Below are 23,960 nucleotides of genomic sequence, written 5' to 3' on the forward strand. Positions count from 1 at the left end.
AAATTAATTGCATGCTCTCCAAATATTGATTGGGGATTAAAAGGTAACTTTTCATTGTGCAAGAAGTAAATTAACGCCAATGGGGAAATTTCCCTCTACAGATTAGATCCAATGATTGTTGCCTGTAAAATTAAAATAGTCAGTTAAAGTGGATAAACCATGCTCATTTAAAGAGAAAAATGTGGCTACATAGTTAAAATGAAAAGACTGCCCAATATGTTTGGATAACGTAATTACTGGAAGCTGCAGGCGTGTACACAGCCATTCAATTTAGATCCCTGGTTCCTTCCTTTCCCTAAGCTATGCATTTGTCATCTCTGAAACACTTGTCTGCAGTTGACACTATCATGGCTGTTCCTTGCTGAAAGTCTTAATCATGTGTCCCTCTCCTCATGCCTTAGCTATAGTAATGCCACTTACGTATTTGCTTGTGTCCAATCTCCCAAGCTTACCTTGACTTGTGAGGCCGAGCTCATCTTTTTGCCAATGGGAAGACATGCAATATAATTCATCACTCCCTTCCTAATCTATTATTATTATTATTATTATTTTGGTACTTAGGGTCTTCAGAAATAATTTTGTCTTAAGTCTTCTAATTCCTTTACATTATTTCATGGAAATATTGGCCTTTGGAATTGTTAAAACCAATAGTTACAGAAAGGAGATCAAACAAACTACTCCAGGTATCACGTATCTTTCATTTACCCAGATAAACAAGAAAACTGATTCTCAAATCTTTTGTGCTATTTCCAGGTGTAACCTCATCCAGTATGAAGACCATAGGTGCAACCATAAAGTTATGCTTCCATTTCATTTATATCTGTAAACTTTCTAAGGAAACCTAGTCACAACTCCAGCACTAGAGGCTACAGCCAAAACTGGGTTATCCTTGAAAGGGAAGGCTGTGGAGAAACCCAGTCACTTTGTTTTGAAGGCTTCTGTTTGAGATAACTTATGAAAACTTGTGACTTCAATATGGCTTGATGTAAGCATGTTTAAGAAGTGGCTATAGACATTTCCATGGAGATGGGATAAATGCTTTTCTTCTCAAATAGGTTATTTGTGTATTAATCTATAGACAATTTCAGATCTCAGGTCTTATATTTTTGTCATCTCTGTCAATACTTTCGATGTTTGGATAGAACTAATTTGAAAAATCATAGTGTTGAGGAAAAGAAACAAGGGCAGAGCAAAAGTCATCTTTTCATCTTTGATACTGTACAACGCACAGTGGGAAACACTCTCAATTGAAGGCATCACTGTGCATTTATCCATGCATTCATTCAACAAATATTTAGCAGTTCTGCTGTGCCAGACAGTCCCTGCCCTCAGGGAAATTCCAGTTTAGCTGGTATAGACAGATGTTAGAAAAAGCAAACATAACATATACCTAAAATTATGATGAGATTTAGGTAAAAAGATGAAGGATACTGTGAGAAAGACTAACTGGGAGTTGATTAGGTAAGAGGGAGGTCTCCCTGAGGAAGTGAAAGTTATGCTGCACCTCCAACATGAGCAGATGTTAGTAAGGCAAAAATGTGGGAGTAGAAGCCTATGAAGGCCCTGAGGTAGCTAAGCTTAGCTTCCTGGAGGAGCTGAGAGAAGGGCTGGGCGGCTAGAGGGCTGCAAGTGAGCTCAGTGTGAAGAGGAGATGTAGACAAACCAGATGGTACAGGGTGGTGTTAGCCATGCTGAGGGCTCTGAATTTGATCCCAGGTGGGATGGGAAACCTATTTAAGATTTTAGACCAAGGAATTAGCTGACATGATTTTTAAAAGATCACTGAGGGGAAGCTGTATTACAGAGGACAGGGAGCAGAAATACGATAATTTATACCAGACTGGTTTAGATTAGCTGGGATGGAAAGAGGTAGATGGACCAATATTTAATTTTGGAGGCTGAGTTTATAGGACTTAGAGATGAAGGGAATATCTGAGTGAGGAACAGGGAATCATCAAGGATGAGTCTGAAGTTTCTAGGCTTGAACAGCTGGGCATCTGGCAGTGCTAGTTTTGGAAATGGGAACAATAGCAAGAGGAACATATCTGTGTGTCTGGTAGAGTGGTGGCAAAGGCCAGAAGCCCAGTTGGGCACAGACTGAATTTGAAATGTTTGTGAAACATCCAAGTGGAAAAGTCAAGTAGATTTGCGGTTCAGAAGAGAGTTCTGAGCTGAGAATGTAACTTTAGAAATTGTCGGTATATAAAAATTGAAGGTCATAGGTAGGAATGGATGAGATCACCCAGAAAACAGACATGGAGAAGAAAAGTCAGGAATAAACATGGAAAGACTCCAACATTGGGCAGAAAATCAGAGTCAGCAAAAGAGCCTGAGAAGAGAAGGAGGAGGGGCAGGACCCAAACCAGGAGAGTGTGCTGTCAGACTCCTACAGAGAAGTGGGTGATGAACAGTGTTCAATGCTGTAAGTCTTCTAGTAAGACATGAGGCTGAAAAGAGCCCAGTACAATTGGCTCTGTGGAGGTCATGCAGACCCAACGAGGAGCATTTCTGGTAAAGAGATGGTGGCATAATGAGATCAAAAGAACAAGTCTCTAACTAGCTCTGAGGAAATGGATGAACTTTGGATAGGAGCGGGGCAGTGTCCTCTTGCAACAGGAGGGCAGCGGGAGGATGAGTGAAGATGGGAGCAGTGGTGTTAATGTGGTATTGAGAAGATTAGGTTTCTCTGCTAGAAGCCAGTCAGTCATGGTATGAAGCAGGGAAATAAAGATAAATAAGGTACACACTGAGATTCAGGTTGTTTACTCATGAAGCTGGGAAGATAAAAACTACATTTGTATTATATACTATTATAAATTCTGTAACAAGGTAATTATAGAATATTAAGGGAGAAAACTTGCAAAAGGACAGCACCCATGAACTGTTACAAGTTCTGTATATACCTAGAATAGCCACTATAGTGTAATACCTAGAATAGCCACTAAAAAAGCTATACAAAGAGATAGACACAATAATGTTACAGACAAATCAAAATAGAATTCAAAAGGTTTAAGGAATACATAGAAAGGCAGGACAAAGAAAATTAAAAACAGGATGAAACAAAGAAATAAAGTGGTAGACTTACGCTTTAATAAATCAATAATTACATTAAATGTAAATGGTCTAAATGCATCAATTAAAAGACAGAAATGGGCAAAGTGAATACAAATATGATGACTATTAAGATATGCTGTATATAAGAAACTCATTTCAAATATAACAATATTGGTAAGCTGAAAGTTAAAGAATGGAAAAAAGTTACATTATGCAAGCATTAATCAAAAGAAATTAGGAGTAGCGATATTGATATTAGAAAAAGTAGATCTCAGAGCAAAGAAAATGACCAGAGACAGAGTGGAATATTACATAATGATAGAAGGGTCAATATAACAAAATATAGCAATCCTAAATGTATATATACCAACTAACAGAGCTGCAAAATATGTAAAAACAATCTGACAGAATAGAAGAAATAAACAAATCCACAATGATAGCCAGAGACTTCAACACCTCTCTCTCAACACTAGATAGAGTGATTAGACAGAAAGTCCAGAAAAGATACAAAAGAACATCTAACAAGATAAATATAATTGATATTAACAGAACACTCTACCCAACAACAACAGAATACACATTCTTTTAAGTGCCTATAAAACATATACCAATACAAACAATATCTTGGGTCATAAAAAATACTCAACAAATGTATAAGAATTGAAATCATACTGAATACGTTCTCTGACCATAAAGGAACCAAACTAGAAACCAATACAAGTTAAGATTAAAGGAGATCTCTGAGCACTTAGAAATTAAATAACACACTTCTAAATAATCCATGAATCAAAGAAGTCTCATTGAACTGAATGATGATGAAATACAACACATCAAAATTTGTGGGATAAAGTTTATAGCAGTGCTGAGAGTCAAATGTATAGCACTAAATGCTTATTACATCATAAAAAAGAACAAATCTCAAATCAATAATCTAATCTCCCTCAAGAAACTAGGAAAAGAGCAAAAATGTAGCCAAAGCAAGCAAGAGGAGGGAAATAAAGATAAGAAATCAGTGAAAATGGAACAGAAAAACCACATAGATAATACTATGAAACAACACGCTAGTTCTTTCAAAAGATAAATACAGTTAATAAACCTCTAGCAAGACTGATAAAGAAAAAGAAAGAAGACAAATGGTGAGTGTTAGTAATGAAACGGGGGCCGACACTACAGATCCTGCAGTCATCAAAAGGATAATAAGGGAATACTACAAACAACCCTATAGGCATAAACATGACAACTTAAGTGACATGGACAGACTTATTACTGAAGAACACAGTACCACAACATAACCAGTATGAAACAGATTATCGAATAGCCCTATGACTATAGGATAATCTGGGAAGCTCTGTAACTATTAAGAAAATAGATTTTTCTTTCCCCCGAGATGGAGTCTTGCTCTGTCACCCAGGCTGGAGTATAGTAGCTTGATCATGTTTCACTGCAACCTCTGCCTCTTGGGTTCAAGCAATTTTCCTGTCTCAGCCTCCTGAGTAGCTGGGATTACAGGCTTGCACCACCACGCACAGATAATTTTTGTATTTTTAGTAGAGATGGGGTTTCACCAGGTTGGTCAGGCTGGTCTTGAACTCCTAACCTTGTGATCTGCCCTCCTCAGCCTCCCAAAGTGTGGGGATTACAGGTGTGAGCCTCCACACCTGGCCAGGAAATATAATTTTTAAGTTTAAAAATCTCCAGGCCCATATGGTTTCACTGGAGATTCTGCTAAATAATTAACATCATTTTTAAAAAACATAATCTTTTTGAGAAAAGAGCAGGAGACCCTTCTCCATTTATTTTATAAGGTCAGTATTAATCTGATCAAAACTAGACAAAGACAGCACAAAACAGAAAACTTCCAACCAATATTTCTTATGAACATTAAAAAGATAAACGTGTGGTAAGGATGTAGAGCAACTGAAATTCTCTTACACTGTTGGTGGGAGTGTTGATTGGTACAACCGTTTTGGAAAATGGTTTTAAGATAATTTACTGAAGTTGAACATGAACATACCCTACTGCTCAGCATTTATACTTCTGGGCATAGACCCAACAAGAATGTTCTCATGTACTCAACAAAAGACATGTACAAGGATGCTAATAAGAGCACACTATTCTACCCTCCCCGTCATCCCCACCAAAACATCCACGTGCTCATTAGCAGTGGAATGAGTAAGTAAATTATGGCAGACATGCACAATGAAAATGAACAAACCTCAATTACAGGTAACAACATGGGTGAATCTCATAAACAATGTTGAACAAAAGAAGCCAGACACAAAAAAGTACATGATGAATAATTCCATTGATAGAAAGTACAAAAATAAGCAAAATCTATGGTGTTAGAAAACAGGTAAGTGGTTACTTTTCTGCAGAGTGGTGACTGGTGGGAGCACGGAGGTACCTGGGAGGCTGGTCTTATCTGTATTTTCATCTGGGTATTGGTTACATCGGATATATATGTAATCATTTTTAAAGACTTTCACCATTTTTATAAATAATATAAAAAAATTACGGGCGCAGTGGCCCATGCCTGTAATCCCAGCACTTTGGGAGGCCAAGGCAGGTGGGTCACCTGAGGTCAGAAGCATGGTGAAACCCCGTTTCTACTAAAACACAAAAATAAGCTGGGTGTGTGGCAGGCTCCTGTAATCCCAGATACTCAGGAGGCTGAGGCAGGAGAACTGCTTGAATCCGGGAGGCAGAGGTTGCAGTAAGCCAAGATTGTGCCACTGCACTCCAGCCTGGATGACAAGAGCAAACCTCTGTCTCAAAATGTGTGTGTGTGTATTCCAATTTTACAAGCAGAGATCCTGAAGCAGAGAGCAGTTCAGAGGCTATGCCAAAGTTGCAAAACCACTAAGTAGTGGAGTGGGGATTTGAACTCCTGGAGTGGGGCTGCTGTGCTCTTAACCACTAAACCAGACTGTCTCTTAATCTTTAAGAGCACAAAGGCAATGAGGAGAAAAGGAAGCCTCAGACAGGAGTGTTCAAAAGCACAGAGTCTGAGGTGATCTGAGGAAGGGCGGGCAGGTATAGCAATCTGAAGCTCTCGTAGACACCTCTTTATTACAGTGGCACACGGGCTGGTTGAACCAATATTGGCAAAGACAGCCAGATATAACGTCAGAAAAGGTTAGGGATTTTCGTACACTGTACTCTGTTTATCGAGGCAAGGGATTCTTAAAAAATTTTGGGTTTAAGGTACAAACTCTGATTCCATCTAGAAAAATCATTTATGGTAAATGTTCAATTATCTCAGAATGCCAGGGAATGAGTGTGTGTGAGTGTTGTGTGTGCGGGTGCACAGGTTACGCTTTCTCAGGGATAAAGCATAGTTTGGTCTTGAAGAGAGAAAAATATCGTATCATTAGTCTTGTTTAAAAGTCTTGTTATTGTGATTAGCCCAGGTTATAATTATAGGCCAAAGCAGGACAACTTAATGCAATCACTGTTGAAGCAATAGCTTAAACTATCATATGCAAAACCACTGTCTGGAGTCTTAATTAGGAAAAAGGGATTACTGTATAATATTCATTCTGTCAGTTCCTTTTATTGTAAAAATAGGAAGGTATACTCATGTAGGAACTAAACGCAAGAATAAGGGATCTGACCTGTACATTCATGACAAAATATTATCCATAAGTACAGAATGGAAGGGAGTAGCTTAAAAAGCCAAATGAGTCAACTAAAAGCTCTTACTGTCTTAGAGAACATGTATAGTACATCATTAATAATGCTTATTAAAATTGAGTTTTCATTGGAAACACTTCCTGGAAATAGCTCAGAAAATTATTTCCAAATTTAAAAAGGTTTGCAGATTGAAATAGTCTGTGAACTCTTTTTCTAATAAAAAGCATACACAATTTACATGTTTGATATGACTTAATCCATAATCTATGTATCCAAGCCACTTAATGAGAAAAAACACAAAGGGATGAAATCATTTGCTTATCATCACACAGATGACAAGCAGAATTAGGAGTGAAGCCATTCTACATTTTTGCTAAGATCGCTGTTTTGCAGATATCTGGCTGCCCTGGTAGGTACTCCTGGAAACAAACCAAAGATCTCTAAAAAACTCAAAGCCCGAGTGGCCTTCTTTGCCCAGTTAACCTTCCTGCACTGGGTATTCTCTGCTTGCCAATCTGGTTTCCAGACTCCTCAAGCTCTTCTCCCATCTTGATGCCTCAGTTTCTCTCATGAGATGAGCAACCCCTTTTGTGACCTCATAGCCATGCTCTGCTCAGATACCCTTCCTCGAAATTCTCCGTTGACTTTTATTTAACCTCTGCTTATTTTCTATGTACCTTATTTGTATTTGCACGTCTGGACAGCGAATCATCCGCATAGCATCTCATGATACCTTTCTGTTAAGTTCACTATTCCGAAACCAATAGAATAGCATTAATATTTTGTATTGCATACAAAAATGACTTGTTAAAATAAACTCTCGGAATTGTCTTTCTACCCATCACACGTATCTGAACTTGACAAAATACAGCATACAGGATGAGAAAAAGAAAACAGAAGTATAGAAAAATCTGTCTTTAGTGTTTTAAAACTTGCTTTGAAATACAAACATTTCTTGAAATGCAGAAGTGAATGTGATGAATGTTAAGTGGATATTTTTTCACCTTAACTGACTGATCAGAAGAGTATTTATAACCCCTAACTGATGTCTTGAGCTGATAAATCAACACCAGGGGAGAATATTTCAAGCACATTTATCATTGAAGACAAACAGCCTATACGGAGCATGATTATTTTTTATTCATCATTTTGGCTCACCTCTACATTTGCTCCTTCTCAATGTTAATAATATCTATATTAAGACTTCTCAATATTTAATGTTACAGATTGCTTGTTGCATGCTGATGAGGTTAAGGTCACATGTTTGATCTCCACAATGCCAATTAGCTTCACACAAACACAAATAAATAAAAAAAAAAGAAAAGAAAAAAAGGGGGGCTATGTCTATTTCTGAGGGAAGCCTGATCTTAGCTTCCTTATAATACCCATTGTTGGTCTCAACATCGTAAAAATTACAGAATTCAAGGTGTAAGGGAAATTATGGGCAGCTATTTTAACATACTGGCCCAACTGTAGAGAAGCTCACACTTAGCAGAGGAAAGACCAGCAGCCTGGAGCGCCACCATTCAGCTCAGTTAACACTCAGCACAGTCCACCAGGTCACTGTTGTCAGTGTTACCGCCAAAGGATGGTGACAAAAAAGAGAATCTTACCTGTTCATTCTCCTCTTCATCACTGCTTAGCTTAAGGTCATCTTCCAGCATTCTGAAAGAAGGAACAAAGAGGTGCAGACAGTTAGTAAATTCAGAATAATTCAGCACCAAAAAAAAAAAAAAAAAAAAATCTTTATTAGAGCAACATTTCAGGAATAAGTGTATTTGATTTCCTAATTTTTTTCTTTCCTTCTTATGCACTTTTCCTCTGGCGCACTTAGGAAACAGCAGACAGTCCCCTCATAAAAATTAACCCTCACAGCAGTCATCAGCTAAGACAGGCAGCTTTCAGAGGATGCTGCGTTAGTAGGGAAATAATACTTAACAATAATGTATTGTATATTTCAAAATAGCTACAAGAGAAGAACTGGAATGTTCCCAACAAGAAAAAAAGATACATATTTGAGGTGATGAATATCCTAGTTACCTTGATTTGATCATTACACATTGAATACCTGTATAAAAATATCACATGTACTCCAAAAATAGCAATAAAAAAGAAGATGCTTCCCCCTCCCCCCCGCCCTTTTCCTTGGGCAGTTTGCATTCCACAATTACTTGCTGAGTGTTTTCCATGCTCCCAGTGCTGGGCTGTGTCCCCACGCCTGCCCTGGGGGCTTACATGGTAAAGAGAGTTGAGAACAAGAGCCATAAAACCATAAACTCAGGCCATCATTCAAAGAGCTGGAAAAGACGTTGTCCCCTAAATCCTATCGAGTGGGGAAAACAAAGCAGGAGAGCGCTTTCTGAAAAGCCTGTGAAGGTGATTCCCTGGCCCGCTCAGGTGCCCCCATTCATCCTCAGGAGACAGTGGGGAAGCACGTTAAAAGTGAAAAAAAGAGACACAACTTCAGACTCTGTTATTTGTGATGATAGTACTGTATTCTTTTCAGCATGGCTGAATTGTTTCTTTATAGAATAGTACTTTTTAGATTAATTCATTTCAAAAGAAATCTTACTCAGAAGTGCACTGTATAAAAGCATGCTCTCCGCTCAGAGCCGCTCTGCCAGGAAGCAGGGGAGAGCCCGCTTCTGAGGGACCCTGGGGCTCCATACATCAGTGTGAAGGCCGCCAAGCCCTTGTGCTCAAAGGCCTCATTGAAGAGCTTCCAAAGGCTGTCCCCTAAAATGTACCCAGTGTCCTTTAAAAGCCGGTTATAGGCCTGTCACTGATATATGCTCTGAACATTGGTAGAAGTCATTTCAGTCACTTTTGGGGTGAACTGCGGGGTAAAGAACTGGCAGGATAAGGCACGGCCCCAGTTCTGCCCCACCTGTCTATGCATTTGGGGCAAGTTGCTTCACGCACCCTGCCCCCATTTCCCTAGTCGTGAAGTGATGAGTTGTAGAGGGCAATCCTAAGGTCAAATCCTGCTTTAGATTCTGTTGTGAACCTACAAAATGAATATGCTTCCCAGTTTTGTCAAGCAGAAAAATGCTTTTATTTGTTCTAGAGAACACGACGAAGAAACTTCTAAGTAGTTTTTGGGGTGCCATTTAAGCCATTACCATCAGGGCATCACATCTCTTCCTCACAGGCTCCTGCTCATCTCCCAGTGCCGAGAGGTGTCGTTCTTGTATTATTTAAACCACAAGTGAACAAATGAACATGTCATCAGAGGCTGCAGAGCGGCACCCCTGATTCCTCTGCACGTCCAGCATACCATTCATTTCCTTTACCTCCAGACATATACGCTCTGCTTCAAAGAGAAGAGACTTCTCCATGATTTATTAGAGCATTGTTCGGGAGTAGCCTAGGGAAGGGGACTGTGTTTCCTTTGTCCTTGAGTCCTCAGTGACCAGCACAGTGCACTGTGCAGGGAGCACAATACCAGTTTGCTGGCTGGGCTGAGGCGCCTTGCCCAAGACCATTTTCCTACCCAAAGGCACAGATTTCTTCCTAACGAAAAAGACCAGAGAAGGGGATGTGTCCTTGCCTCCACTCCCGTATCCCACTGCAGTGTGGTTTAATCTCCAGGACTGCCCAGCAAGCACTGGGTCTTTTAAGGGTGGGTGGTCCTGCTGGTGGGGGTGGAAAGTGTGAGGAGGACTCACACAATCATGGTTAACAACCCCTTTGCTGTCAGATGGAAGTCATGTGGCTGGGAAATTTAACCTTTAAATGGACGATAGTGCGCATGGATTGGGAGGCCACCGTCTCCCAGAGCAGGAAAGCCCAACACGTCCCGAAGTGAGAGAGCTTAGGTTGGCAGCAAACTAGCTATGCAACTCACTTACCACCTGAGGCTGGCATGGCTGAAAGTCACTGCAACAGTCAAAACGCTGTGTGAGGCTGTCTTTCAAGGTAGAGAATGCAGCTTATTTTTGTTTATTTCAAACATGTGCTAAATGTGTCCACACGTAAACACGTGTCTGTTTGAATCTCAGAGTCCCTTGTACCACAATCCCGTGTGAGGTGCACCTATGGGGCTGAGTATTTGCGCTTCTGTAATGAGACTCATCTATCTTATCATCATTTCCAGAAGAAAAGAAGCAGGGGATCAACCTTGCTTTGTGAATAATCATCACTCTATCACTGACTTTACCTCTCTTATATTAAAAAAATGAATTTATTGCATTTCTGGCTAGGTTCTAAAAACAACAAATCACATGTAAAAATACTCTACTTTCAAGAGAGACTTCAAGAGAAGTTCAAATCTAATTAAACTTCAGAATATCTCAAAATATGAGAAAGTGGCCATGGAAACACGAAATCACACCCTTATACAACGTTCCCAGAGCAATCCTGGGTGGTGCTATTCCCAAAACGTGAAGTCACAGACCCAGGACAGACAACCATGGCCATGCCGTACCCCAGCCCCAAGAAGCACACAGGCACACCTGAGGAGACCCAGGCTCCCTGAGGCCTGAGAGCAGAGCCCTCTGCTTTATTCTGATGGTCATGAGCAGGCCCTCAGCTCAACTCCCTATACATGGCGCTTGTTCTTGTCCGTGACCACTGCATCTTCAAGTTCAGCTTAACATTCACAAACAACTCCATGTTTAATGCTGAACGTATCTGGGTGGCCTCTTAGAGGGCCCAAGGAGGGGCTGAAGTTCATAGCTGAACAATGAAACATGGTTATGTGAAGAGAAAACGCGTGACACCCATAGGATCATAGGAACTGTCTATACTTGGTGTGTGGCCAGCAGATGGTAGGCATGGCCACCGTCACCAAACACACGCATGGCACTCTGGGGGTCATTTGCCAGACCCATTCCCAAACCCTGGGGAACATTTTTATCATTTGTCTATTTCCAAAAGGAAACAGATTGGCATAGGTTTATCAAACAATAAACGAACGAACAAAGTGTTCAACCAAGAGTAAAAGGAATATGCAAATTAAGTGCTGGATAGGCGACTGGGCAGGGGTGGAGATCTCCTACTGTGGTTTTTTTTTAAAGGGAAGGCAAAGACCCTGCTGCTCTAAGGGGTCCCCTGAGGGCTGAGTCTGGGACTGGCCATCTGCATGGAAGCACAGGGCCTGTGCGTCCGCAGCACCCTGGCTACACCCCTACTCTTGGTTCCTACAGGCCCGACCTCAGCTGATAGGGCCCCCACCCAGGGCCACCTCTTTCACGGTTCCCTTAGCCCCTTCCCTTCATAGACCTTCAGATCCCTCCCAGGGGATGGAGCCCTCGACTCATAATAGCAGCTCTCATTGTTGAAGCGATCGTGCCAGACCAGCTAAGTGCTTTCTAGATGTTACTTCGTTAATCCCTGCAGCAACTCCTCTAAGTTGGGGGATGGGCACTATAGGGGCTGCAGACCGTGGTGGTCACAGCAGGGACTCCAGGATCCCACTGCCCGGGACGAATGCTAGCTCTGCCTTTCATCTAGCCCAGAGCCCTGGGACATGCCTCAGAGCGCTTCCCAGAGAACTTATTCCTCAATCCTTGGATAGTGCTAAGCGTGGGACCTGCTACCAAAGAGCCCCCAGTCAATGCTCATTTTTACCAATATTCCCTTTTCTCTAGGAGGGAAGCAGGCCTCAGAGCATTTAAGAAACTCATGTGGATAAAGAAGTCGAGAGACTTTGAGATGTATTTGTAATGATGCCTAATGCTCTACTTTCAGGCCATTTTGAAAGAAAGGGTGATGTTCCTGAGAGATGGTGGAGGGGAATATATTTTGGCCTTCAACTGCTCTCCGCTGGTCTGAATGGTTTATGTGCCAATCAGTCCCACTGCACAGGGAGGTCTGCCCTGGGAGCCAGTGGCCACGAGGCCAGGAGTCCCTCCAAGTGGGGGTGAGGGGGTGCTGCCAGATGACAATGGGGAAGTTGAAATAAAATAGATACTAAAATTAAACTTTTCAGCTGGGCAGAGTGGCTCGCTCCTGTAATCCCAGCACTTTGGGAGGCCGAGGCTGGCAGATCACTTGAGCCCAAGAGTTTGAGACCAGCCTGGGCAATATGGCAAACTTCTGTCTCTATAAAAAATATAAAAATTAGACAGCCATGGTGGTGTGCACCTGTAAACCTAGCTATTAGGGAGGCTGAGGTGGGAAGACTGTTGTGGTGACTTTCAAAAGCCCTGGAGGTCAAGGCTGCAGTCAGCTGAGATTGCACCACTGCACTCCAGCCTGGGCATGAGACCCTGTCTCCAAAAAAAAAAAAAAAAATTGAACTTTTTGAATTGAGACCAGAGAGCAGAGGTGCAGCCTGAGTTATGGATAGACCTGGGCTTCATGGCCTTAACTGCTGAAGAGTTAACAAACTACTGTCAGGGATACTCCAAGTTAGCACCTCATGGTAACTTCAGAGTCTGAACTAGGTACGTGAGAATTGTGACACTTTAAGGACACAAGCAAGATTTTTTTAAAAAATATGTTATTAAGTGATTGAGATTCCACCCATTTTTACTTGGGAACTTGTTCTTAAAATGATTATTGGGCATGTTTTAATACCCTTCCTGACACACGCAGACAAGGGGTCTGAGGGTTTTGAGCCCCCACCTGCACTGGCTCACACTTTCATGCAGGGAGAGAGGGTCTTGCAGGAGCTCTGTAGAGGAAAGAATGCAATGGGACTTTGATTCAGAACTCTAAACAGGGAGCCAAAGATAAACAAGCCCATTTGCAGTTTGCTGCCTCCTACCCTGGAGGACCTTTTTCTTTCTGAAAGGGAAAAATGAATAGAAACATGCCTCATCACCACCAGCGGAATCAGCATCCAAACTCTCAATTGTTGTTTTGTTCTGTTTTAGAGACAAGGTCTTGCTCTGTTATCTAGGCTGGAGTGCAGTGGCACAATCATAGCTCACTGCAGCCTCGAACTCCCAGGCTCAAGCAATCCTCCCACCTCAGCCTCCCAAGTATTTGAAACTACAGACACTGGCTACCATGCCTGGCCAAACCCCCAGTTGTTGACTCATTCAATTACTTCTTTGTCCACTGTGTGGCAGGCACCTATCCACAGAAGGTGTAGTGTCTCCCAGGGGTGGTTCCCCTCACACATGACATTCACATCAGCATTGTCATTTTACCTATTTTTAAGTGCCTTAAAATTGTGAAGCTCTGGCATATACAACTTTTGCAGAACCCAACTGCGTCATTTGAAGGTAAACTCAGTACTTTTCAGAAAAGGGAGTAATTCAATACAACCTTTGCAATTTTAACATTTGATTACCATAATTTCCCTGTGTGTATTATTTTCTTAATTGATAAAGTGATCAATTTATGTTGTCACTGGTGCCTGTATTTCTGAGGCCTAAAATTTCTTGGAAAGCAGAAACAGCAGCCTACCCTCAACAGATGGCCAACTGCTTCCAAAGCTCATCTATAGCTTCCACAGGTATTGCAAATGGGCATATTAACTACCTTCAAATGTAATGGCAGCCATTTCACAGAGTAGTGGTTTTTAATTAATAGGATTTTCCCTGAATTACTTGCCATTTGGGGCCCTTAACAGATCGGAATCCTTTTAGTGTTTTAAAGTTCATTTCATTTTGCTTTGTTTTAATGTGTGTGTTTTTTTTTTTAAATCTGAGTTTTAATTGGGCTGTTTGATTTTCAGATTTGTTTCTATAGCTGGTGCTGCTACTATCTTCACCTATGTGAGATTTAAAGTCAAAGACAAATGTTTATGAATCTCCATTAAAAATATTCATATATGCAAATATCTATTCTAACAATTAGCATTGCCTGAGAGCCTATTCATCATGCAAGGGCACCTCTCTTCAGGTACTCCCCAAGCCATCATCTCCACTGCTTGGAACACGGGAGGGAAAGTTCTACAACTCATTTCATTCTTTCTTAAGGCTACTGCTCTGTCAGGGTCAGTGCTACCATCTGTCTGTGGATTTTTTCATTAACAATTAACCATCTTCTTCTCGGCATTTGTTCGGAAGAACTTAGCTCATGCCACCCCAGTTAACTGGGAACAGGGAAGGCTAGAATGGGCTCACTCTGGGGGTTGGCAATTTAGTGCATCCAAGGCACAGATGAAGTCACTTAGTCTGGAGGCGAACAGAGAAATCAGGAACAGGATGAAGGGGTGCTGTACTTGACCTAAGTGTTTCCAACTCTGATGTTTTCAAACCCAGGGATTTCTGTATCTTTTGAAGCAATTTGGTTCATAGCAAGGTGGTATTTGCTCATACATATCTCCTTCCTGGACTCCCTCCCTCCCAGGACCCGTTGTGATTGTCAGTGAAATCATCAATGATCCTGTAACTCTCCATGTTGAACCTGGGGTGAAGGTGCACTGTCTCTCTTATGTTTATGATCTTATTTTTAGTTAGGGACAGCAACTTCTGATGGTCCTCTTTCCCAACGACATGCTGAGTCCACTCGCCACCTTCTCTGCAGGTCCATCATCCCCAGGGAATAGCATCTCATTTCCTACCCTAGAAGATCCTCACAAAAGCCAATCTCATTTGGGAAACCTGCCAAATCCTGGTGAGATACCGGATGATGTGTTTCTTCAAAATCTCAATCAGTCAACTGCCTTTCCCAATAATATGCTTATCTATATTAATAGAAAATAACTATAAATAAAATGAAAATGGAAATCAACAGTCATAAGAAGAAACAGTGGCATAGAGTCTGGGGTGGTGATAAGTTTTGAAATGGCAGCTTGGAGGCTAGCCAGCATTAGCGTCTGAATGCTATCCCTAACTAGCTCCGTGAACCTAGGCAAATCATCCACTTCCTGTAGACATTGTTTCCGCATCTCTAAAGTGAGAGTTGGATAAAACAACCTCTATATCCTCTTGTTGGTCTGAATTCCATGGTTCTGTGCCTTTGCCAGTGGGTGGAATGTCCCGGAAGACTGCTGGAGAATGAGACAGGGCATTTGAGATGATCTGATACTACTCAGTTGAAAGTAAAACAAATAGGTTGGTATCTGAGTAAATGGCACCAAGGAGCCAGGAGTCCTGGGTGAAGTTCTCCATTTCCTTATAGTTCAAGTTAAACATTCCAAAGGGTTTTTCTAAGAATTCAATAGAAAATGGATGTGGGATGTGGCAGTGCTTTCAGACAGCGGAGCGCTGTGTAAACACAGAATGTCTGCACTTTATGAAGATATTCCCCATGTAATATGGTGTGTGGGATAAAACCTCCCCCTCAGGCTCTAGTCCTATAAACATGTAATACAAAGTGGCATCCCTGAAACCAAGAATAAAGGCAACAGCCAGACTGTACCCAAGTTCTCCTGCAAAGGGTATGCTAACTACTGAACTGGGGGATGGTGCCAGCTTCCCACCTGGGATTGAGACACAAGAAGTGTTTGTACCTCTGTTGTAAACTCACCAGTCAGCTCTAGTGTTCTTTAGACTCTTCCCTATTATGGTGAAATGTGACCCCCCAACTCACGCCTAACAGCTTTTTGGTAGTTAAAAAAGAACTATATGATAGAATAAGGTTCTGGTGACCTATTACATAGTATAGTGACTATAGTTAATAATAATGTATATTTCTAAGTAGCTAAAAGAATGGATTTTAAATGTTCTCACTACAAAGAAATAATAAATATTTGAAGTGATAGATACGTTAATTAGCATGATTTGATGGTTCCACAATTTATATATGTATGAAAACATCATACTCCACAAATATCTAGCTACTATTTGTCAATTAGAAATAAAACTTTTAAAAAGAAAAAGAAAACCAACCTAAGAGGATCTTTCTATAAATAAAATCAGATGACATATAAGTTGATCATCTCCATAGATGTATAGAAAACATTTGACAAAATCCAACATTTTTTTAAATTAAAACACTCAACAAAGTAGGTATGGACGGAATATACCTTAACATAGTAAGGCCACATCATATTTGACAAGCCCATAGCTAATATCAGACTCAACAGTCAAAGATGGAAAACTTTTCCTCTAAGGTCAGGAATGAGAAAAGGACACCACTCTTATAATATCTATTTAACATAGGACTGGATGTCTCAGCCAGAGCAATTAGGCAAGAGAAAAAAATAAAAGGCATCCAAATTGAAAAGGAGGTAAAACTGTCTCTGCAGATGACATAATCCTGTATATAGAAAATTGTAAGGATCCCACCAAAAAAAAACCTGTTAGAACTAATAAATGAATTCAGATGACATATAAGAAGATGGTGAACAGAACAGTAAAGTAATTTGCAGTGTTTCAGACGAGCTTTCACCAAGTTCTCTAGGCTCTGTTCCACGTATCACCAGAAGCCTGTGTCCGCTCAAAAATTCTACATGATCCTTTAACTCTTTCAAAAGGAACAGCTTGTTCCCAAACTCCACCATGAAGACACATTTAGAAAAGCATGAAGTCACAAAATGCTCTTCAAGGTAACTGAAACAATACATGGAATAGCTTGGAAAAAAAATAAAGTCACCTGGTATCAAGGTAGAGACAGCATTGCTGGGGAGTGCACGGCCTTCACCAACCAGATACAGAAGATACCAAAATACTGCTGTCCGTATTTTGACAAGAGATAATCTATAAATGAGGATTTCCCAAATAAAGCTCTGAAAACAGTCCACATTTTTCTTTTCAAATCATTTAGTAGTCTGAATGTACTAAGTTCCTCATCTGATCAGTCCTCGGGAGAAGTAAAGACTTTGCAAGTGCTGTGGGAAAATGTCTACAAAGGAAGGTGTTCTTAGAGCATGAATTGCTCTTACTTCTAGCTGTGGGTAAGTAGAAAGCTCCTTGGGAGCTTTAGGAGTAAAAGATAGGCCAGTGATTCTCAAGCTTGAGCCTGCATTAGAAGACTAGTTAAAAGCCCAATTGCTGGTCTCATCCCCAAGGGTTTCTGATTTAGTAGGTGTATTAGCCCATTTTCACACTACTGATAAAGATATACCCAGACTGGGTAATTTACAAAGAAGAAGAGGTTTAATGGACTTACAGTTCCACATGGCTGGGGAGGCCTCACAATCATGGCAGTAGATGAAAGGCATGTCTTACGTGGCGGCACGCAAAGAGAGAATGAGAACCAAGCCAAAAGGGAAACCCCTTATAAACCGTCAGATTTCGTAAGACTTATTCACTACCTTGAGAACAGTATGGGGGAAACTGCCCCATGATTAAGTTATCTCCCGCCAGGTCCCTCCCACAACACCTGGGAATTATGGGAGGTACAACTGAAGATGAGATTTGGGTGGGGACACAGCCAAACCACATCCGTAGGTCTGGAATGGACGCCCCTCCAACGTTTGTGTTTCTCATAAGTCCCCAGGTGATGCTGAGGCTGCTAGTCCAGGGGCCACACTTTGGGAACTAGTGAGCTGGGCCACACCTCCTACCCACAATGGTGTGTACATCTGGAGCTAGCAGCTGAATGCAGAGTCTGTGAGTCTCTGTAGAGCTGCCTCTGAGGGCATATTAGGGCTGGCGGAATGGTGAGGGCCTGAGGCCCGGACACCCAGACACTGCCCTGGTGTGTATTCCTAATCAGATCTCACCCACAGCAACTGCCTGTCCATAGGGGGGATCCTAAAGCGAATCAGGGGCCCCCTTTCCCACCTCTATCGCTGCTAGAAACTGCTGCTCTTTCACTCAATCAGCTGAGCCCAAGTCACTGAAATACAAATTCCACAAAGGCCTTGGACTTGCTCTCAAAGAGCCCCTGGTTTGTAGGGCACAGAGACAAGTAATCCCATGATTTTAACATGGGATGAGCTCTAGAGCAGAGATGCGCTCTTAGAGACCAGGGGCTCAGGAAACACTAGCTGGAGGAGGGCATGCCTGAGCTGTCCTGGGAGAGTCCAGCAAGGCCAGGAAAAGCCAGCCCGCCCTCCACAGGGCGACAGTCCTGCAAAGGAAGGACAGTCCAGCACGGAGTGTGTGGGGAATGGAGGCGGTTTATATCCCTCATTCCCATGTACTTCTTTTTTAAAAAAAGATAATACACAAACATGGCTTAAAAAATCCCCAAGTAGAAAAAGGTATCTGGTGAAATGTCTCCCTTCCAGCCTTGTCTCTACTTGCCCACTTGCTACTTTCATCCTCCACCATCACAATTGCTTACAGTTTCTTATATATTATTTCAGATCATGTATTAACATGCAAACGAATGTAGACCCATTAGAGTCAGTACAGGACATTAAAGAGTAACCATGTGGTGGATGAATAGAAAGCTAACTGGAATCTTTTTTTTTTTTTGAGTCAGGGTCTCACTGTGTCACCTAGGTTGGAGTGTGGTGGTGTGATCATGGCTCACTGCAGCTTCAACCACTTAGGCTCAAGAGATCCTCCCACCTCAGCCTTCTGAGTAGTTAATTCAGGAGACTCCCCAATTAGCTTATGCCTAGCTAAATTTTAAAAATCTTTTTGTAGAGCTGGGGGTCTCACTATGTTGCCCAGACTGGCCTTGAACTCCTGGGATCAAGCAATCCTCCCACCTTGGCTCCCTAAAGTGTTGGGGTTAGGATTACACATGTGAGCCACTGTGCTTCCTCTGGACTCTAATCTGCAAGTAGAAAGGTTCCTGATGAGCCTGGACTACTGGTATTCACACCCTTGTGTAGTGCCTTCGCCTGGGGGCTGTAGCATGACTGGCTCCTATTGAATAGCATAGTTCAAACAGTGGGATGTCACTTGTGAGATTAGATGACATCTGCTCACCAGCATTGCACACTTTTTTGCACTTCTCGCTGACTTGCTCTGAAGAAGCAAGCTGCCGTGCTGTGAAATCCCGTGGCAAGGAACTGAGGACAGCCTCTGGACCACAGCCACAGAGGAACTGAGGCTCTCAGACCAGAAACTCAGAAGGATCCGATCTCTGCCTGCAGCCACAAGAAGTGCATCTTTCCCCTGGTCAAGCTTTGAGATGACTACAGTCCTCAATCACAGCCCTGTGTCAGACCCTGGGCCGGAGGACCCCACTGAGTTAAGCTCACATTCCTGACCCACACAAAACTATGACATAATAGATACTGTTTTAAGCTACTATGCTTTGGGGTAATTTGTTATATATCAATAAATAATCGGTATGCTGGTGGATGTATTTGATATTTAATGTGTCCTTCTTCAAGACTGCTCCCAATTGCTTGAGCCAAAGCGTTCACAGCTATCATTCAAGTTGTCCAACAGAAGTATAATATGAGACAAGTCATATCCCAGTACCTGGGATATTAAATGGATCCTAAAGGCCCATTGTGTCCTAGCTAAACCTGTCAATGACAAATCTTGCAACTAATTCTGATGCTGCTGTTTACTTAGGGTCTGGCACTCCACAAGGTACCCATAAGCACTGGCTTCACGGAAGAGCTGGGAAACAGAGACTAACATGCAGCTCAGGTGGCCCACAAGAGGAATATGCACAGCTCAGGGCAACGGGGTTAGGAGCCACGTCCTAGGAAAACAGAACAGCAGGCAGGCTCGCAAACACATCCTGTAAAACTGACCATTTGGCAAGGTAAGTCTGTACCCTTGTTGGTCTGATTTATCTCTTTCCCATTTCTCTTGGATGTAGTAAAGACACGCAGTAAATCACTGAAGTTACTTGAAATTTCCCAGCTTAAAAAAAACTGAATTTCAAAGAAGGGAGCAACAGATACTGGGGTCTATTTGAGGGTGGAGTTTGGGAGGAGGAAGAGGAGCAGAAAAGAGAACTGTTGGGTATTGAGCTTAATCCCTGGGTGATGAAATAATCTGTACAACTAACCCCCATGACATGAGTCTACCTAGGTAGGAAACCTTCACATGTACCCCTGAACCTGAAATAAAAATAAAAGTTAAAAAAAATAAGATAGGAAATTTAAAAAGCTGTGTGTTTATCAAGTCTGCTGGTTGTCTTTTTCACTTGGAATTGCAATGCTAGCTAGTGGAGCAGCCCAGAGTGACTCCTTTGTCTTAGAGAACTGGGAGGCTGGGCCCCCTTTCCTTGAACATCTTATGATGCTTTCCACCCAGAAATATGAAAGTGTCACACACAGTTTGTGTGATTGTGAAAATATAAAAATGCTCCATCTTTTCCACTTAGGGCAATGTAGGCCACAGTTATGAAGTAGCATTCTCCAAACATATTAGACTTTAAAATTGCTTCCTCCTAAAAGAATTACAGGGAAAGAGGGCTGGATGTACTCCATCATTTCTATCAAAAACCTGAAGCTTTAGAAAGAGCATTTTAACACTGACTGCTTTCTCCCTGAAGATGGGTTTAAATTCCTGTCTTTGTCTATTATAAGGACTTCTAGAAAATTAGTTTCTGAACTTGATGTTCTCAGTATTAAAGAATTGAGTTTCTAGGCTAAATAAATGCAATTACAGTGTGTGAAAGAACATGATCCTTTCCTGGCAGACAGCAGAGGACAGGTCAGAGGATCCTGACTGGGAACATAAAGTTTCTGTGGCTGTACAGATTTGACAGTGGACATTATTTAACCTCTTTGAAGGGGGAAATGAGATATGCACATATTTATCTGGCTCAAATCTGACACTGAATATTCATTATCAGTAAATAAGTAAGTTAGCTGCCTATTCTCTTTGCTAACTAATGGTTTGCTTATTTAATAACTTTTGACAATAAGAATGCATTGACTCTATAAGGGTCGTAACATGCATTAGGTTAAGATTTGTTCTTCGGTTAGAAACATCAGTTTTTGCATTTTTATGGCTGCTGTTATTGACAAGTTAATTGCTAAGAGAGTCCCTAATTAAGAGATTTATTTGAACAGATAAACTGTTAGAATTAGAACCAAGCATAATCTCCTAATTAGCAGATTCATGCACTTTAAGCTACACCAACATTCACATGCTACCTGAGTATGGCATAACACAGTAGTTTCTAAACTTTATTGCACATTGGAATCACTTGGGGATCTTTAAAAACTATTGATGCAAGGCTCCACTCTAACCCCATATTCTGATGGGATAGGTTTGGGGTACAATCTGGGCATCTAGTTTTTTTTTTTTAGAGCTCCCTAGGGAGCTGATTCATGGGCCTCACCCCTAGACGCTGATTCACAGCCAAGTTTGGGACCCACTATATAACATAAAGAGGGCTAGATTGAGTCATAAGAGCTGAAGGCCATGAATAGCTCTGGACCTTGGATAAAGTCTCACACTCTAAGTTTTAGTTTGTTAATTAAAACAAGGCGATGACAGTTGAGATTCAAATGAGAAAATAAAGGTGAAAGCCCACTGTAAACTGTAAAGCTTCATAGGAGTTGTCCATGACAGGTTTAGCATTACTCGGGATGTTTTGAAAGATACGGGTCTATGGGCCTTAACCCCAGGGATTCTGATTTAATTGGTCTTGGATTGGCCACAGGCATCAGTACTTCTGACAACTTGCTATGGTCTGAATGTTCTGTGTTCCCTCAAAATTCACATATTGAAACCTAACCTTAAATGTGATAGTATTCAGAGATGGGGCCTTTGGGAAGTGATTAGCTCATGAGGGCAGACAGAACCTTCATGAGTGGCATTAGTGCCCCTATAAGAGAGATTCCCAAAGAGCTATTTCCAGTTTGTGTCCTTTCCACTGAATGAGGACCCAGCTCGTAGGTGCCATCTATGAACCCAGACACTAAAGGTTCTCAATAGACACCAAATCTGGTACCTTGATCTTGGACTTCTCGGTCCCCAGAACTGTGAGGAATAAATTTCTGTCATTTATAAGCTTCCCAGTTTAAGGTATTTTGTTACTTTAGCCTGAGGTATTTTGTTACAGCAAGTTAAATAAACTAAGACATGAACATCCTAAGTGAATCTTCTATTCAGTCAAGGTTGAGAACCACTGCCTTAATTCTAACTGAACTATCATCTTCCCATTAAAGTCATCTGCAATCCACAGGGCAGAATTAGTCACTTGTTATCTAAGTGACTAATTTATACATAGCTAATGCATTGTGTTAGAATTTTCTATTAACTTATCTGGCTCCACTTTTCCCCCATCTTCCATTGGAATAAAAATGCTTGAAGGGAAGGGGTGTTTCTTCAATACCTAGGATAAGGCATAACCCCATCATTACTAAGCAGTTAAGGAATTACCACGAGGCATTTTAGAATTCTTCAGCGGTGGTTGTCAGAAACCACAGGGCAGTGCTGGGGAATCAGATCCCCAGCTTGTTCTTCAGCCTCTGGGAGGAAACAGAAAATTATATAAATGCCACACCTTTCAAGCTCCCTGGAGAAGTCCCCACACTTTTGTCAAGACTGCATAGCATAGCGTGCTGGGTTTTCTGTCTAGTGGCAACTTGGCATCATCTCCCCTTTGAAGCACTCCTTTCTATCACAGGGGCTGGAGGCCTGGGAACTACATTTCCCAAAATCCCTGCCAATAGAGTTTTTGGTTAAATGTCACCAGTGAGAGGCACCTGAATGGGGCTTGGAAATCAAAGAGTAACAGAAGCCATTACTGCTCCCAAGACAGTGAAGCAGGTGCAGAAGCTTCAGCAGATGGCAGATACGAGGTTCTGTGAGTGGCTTCTAGGCACCCTTCTGTGAATAATACCTGCAGGTGTTGTAGGCATCTGAGATTACTGTTAGCAGTTTTCTGCTATTCTTATATTTATTGATTTTTTTGAAATGACTTTCTGAACTGATTTCTGATTTCCTGTTGGTCCCCCTTCCCTGGCCCTCTTGATGGGTTTGGAAAGCACTAATTCCCTATGTTAAATGTCTTCCTACTTGAAATACCTAGAGTGGTTTCTCTTCTCCAGATCAAACTGACTGATGTGTATAGTAACTAAGCGCATGAGTTCTGCAGTCAGACAGCCTGGTTTATTGATTTCTATCCAGATGCTGTACCTCATGCTAGTGTCCTTATGCAAAGAGCTTAAAGTTGCTCTGCCTCTGTTTCTTCATCTGTAAAATGGAAAAACAAGAGTGTTTACCTCCTAGGAATGTTGCAGAAGTTATATGGGGAAAATGTATAAACCATTTTATACAGTGTCGGGTAGGTAGTAATTACTCAATAAACATTCAGTATTCTAACTGGTATTTTATTACACATTCCATCTTGTGACAGTAACTATGTTACAATTTAAAACTATTTTTCCTTTTGTTTTTCTTTTCTTTTCTTTTTTTTTTTTTGAGGCAAAGTCTCACTCTGTTGCCCAGGCTGGAGTGCAGTGATGTGGTATCATGGCTCACTGCAGCCTTGACTTCCCAGACTCAAGTGATCCTCCCACCTCAGCCCCCCACGTAGCTGGGACTACAGTAGCCCACTACGCCTGGCTAATTTTTGTATTTTTTTTGTAGATATAAGAGGTTTTGTTT

At 41.5% G+C, this 23,960-nt stretch overlaps 1 protein-coding gene across 7 annotated transcripts in view; it reads right to left on the reverse strand.

Annotated features, from left to right (window-relative positions):
• Positions 1-23,960, reverse strand: part of AFF3 (ALF transcription elongation factor 3) — a 565,049-nt gene that overhangs the window by 119,913 nt on the left and 421,176 nt on the right. For all 7 annotated transcript variants that reach the window (XM_064371398.1, XM_021671747.2, XM_064371399.1 and 4 more), the window contains one exon: positions 8,301-8,352. In XM_064371398.1, the coding sequence (XP_064227468.1) occupies positions 8,301-8,352 (52 nt within the window). The remainder of the gene's footprint in view (positions 1-8,300; positions 8,353-23,960) is intronic.

The sequence above is a fragment of the Aotus nancymaae genome, unplaced genomic scaffold, assembly GCF_030222135.1.
Source record: "Aotus nancymaae isolate 86718 unplaced genomic scaffold, 86718_ANA_hifiasm-v0.15.2.pri h1tg000131l, whole genome shotgun sequence".
NCBI lineage: Eukaryota > Metazoa > Chordata > Mammalia > Primates > Aotidae > Aotus > Aotus nancymaae.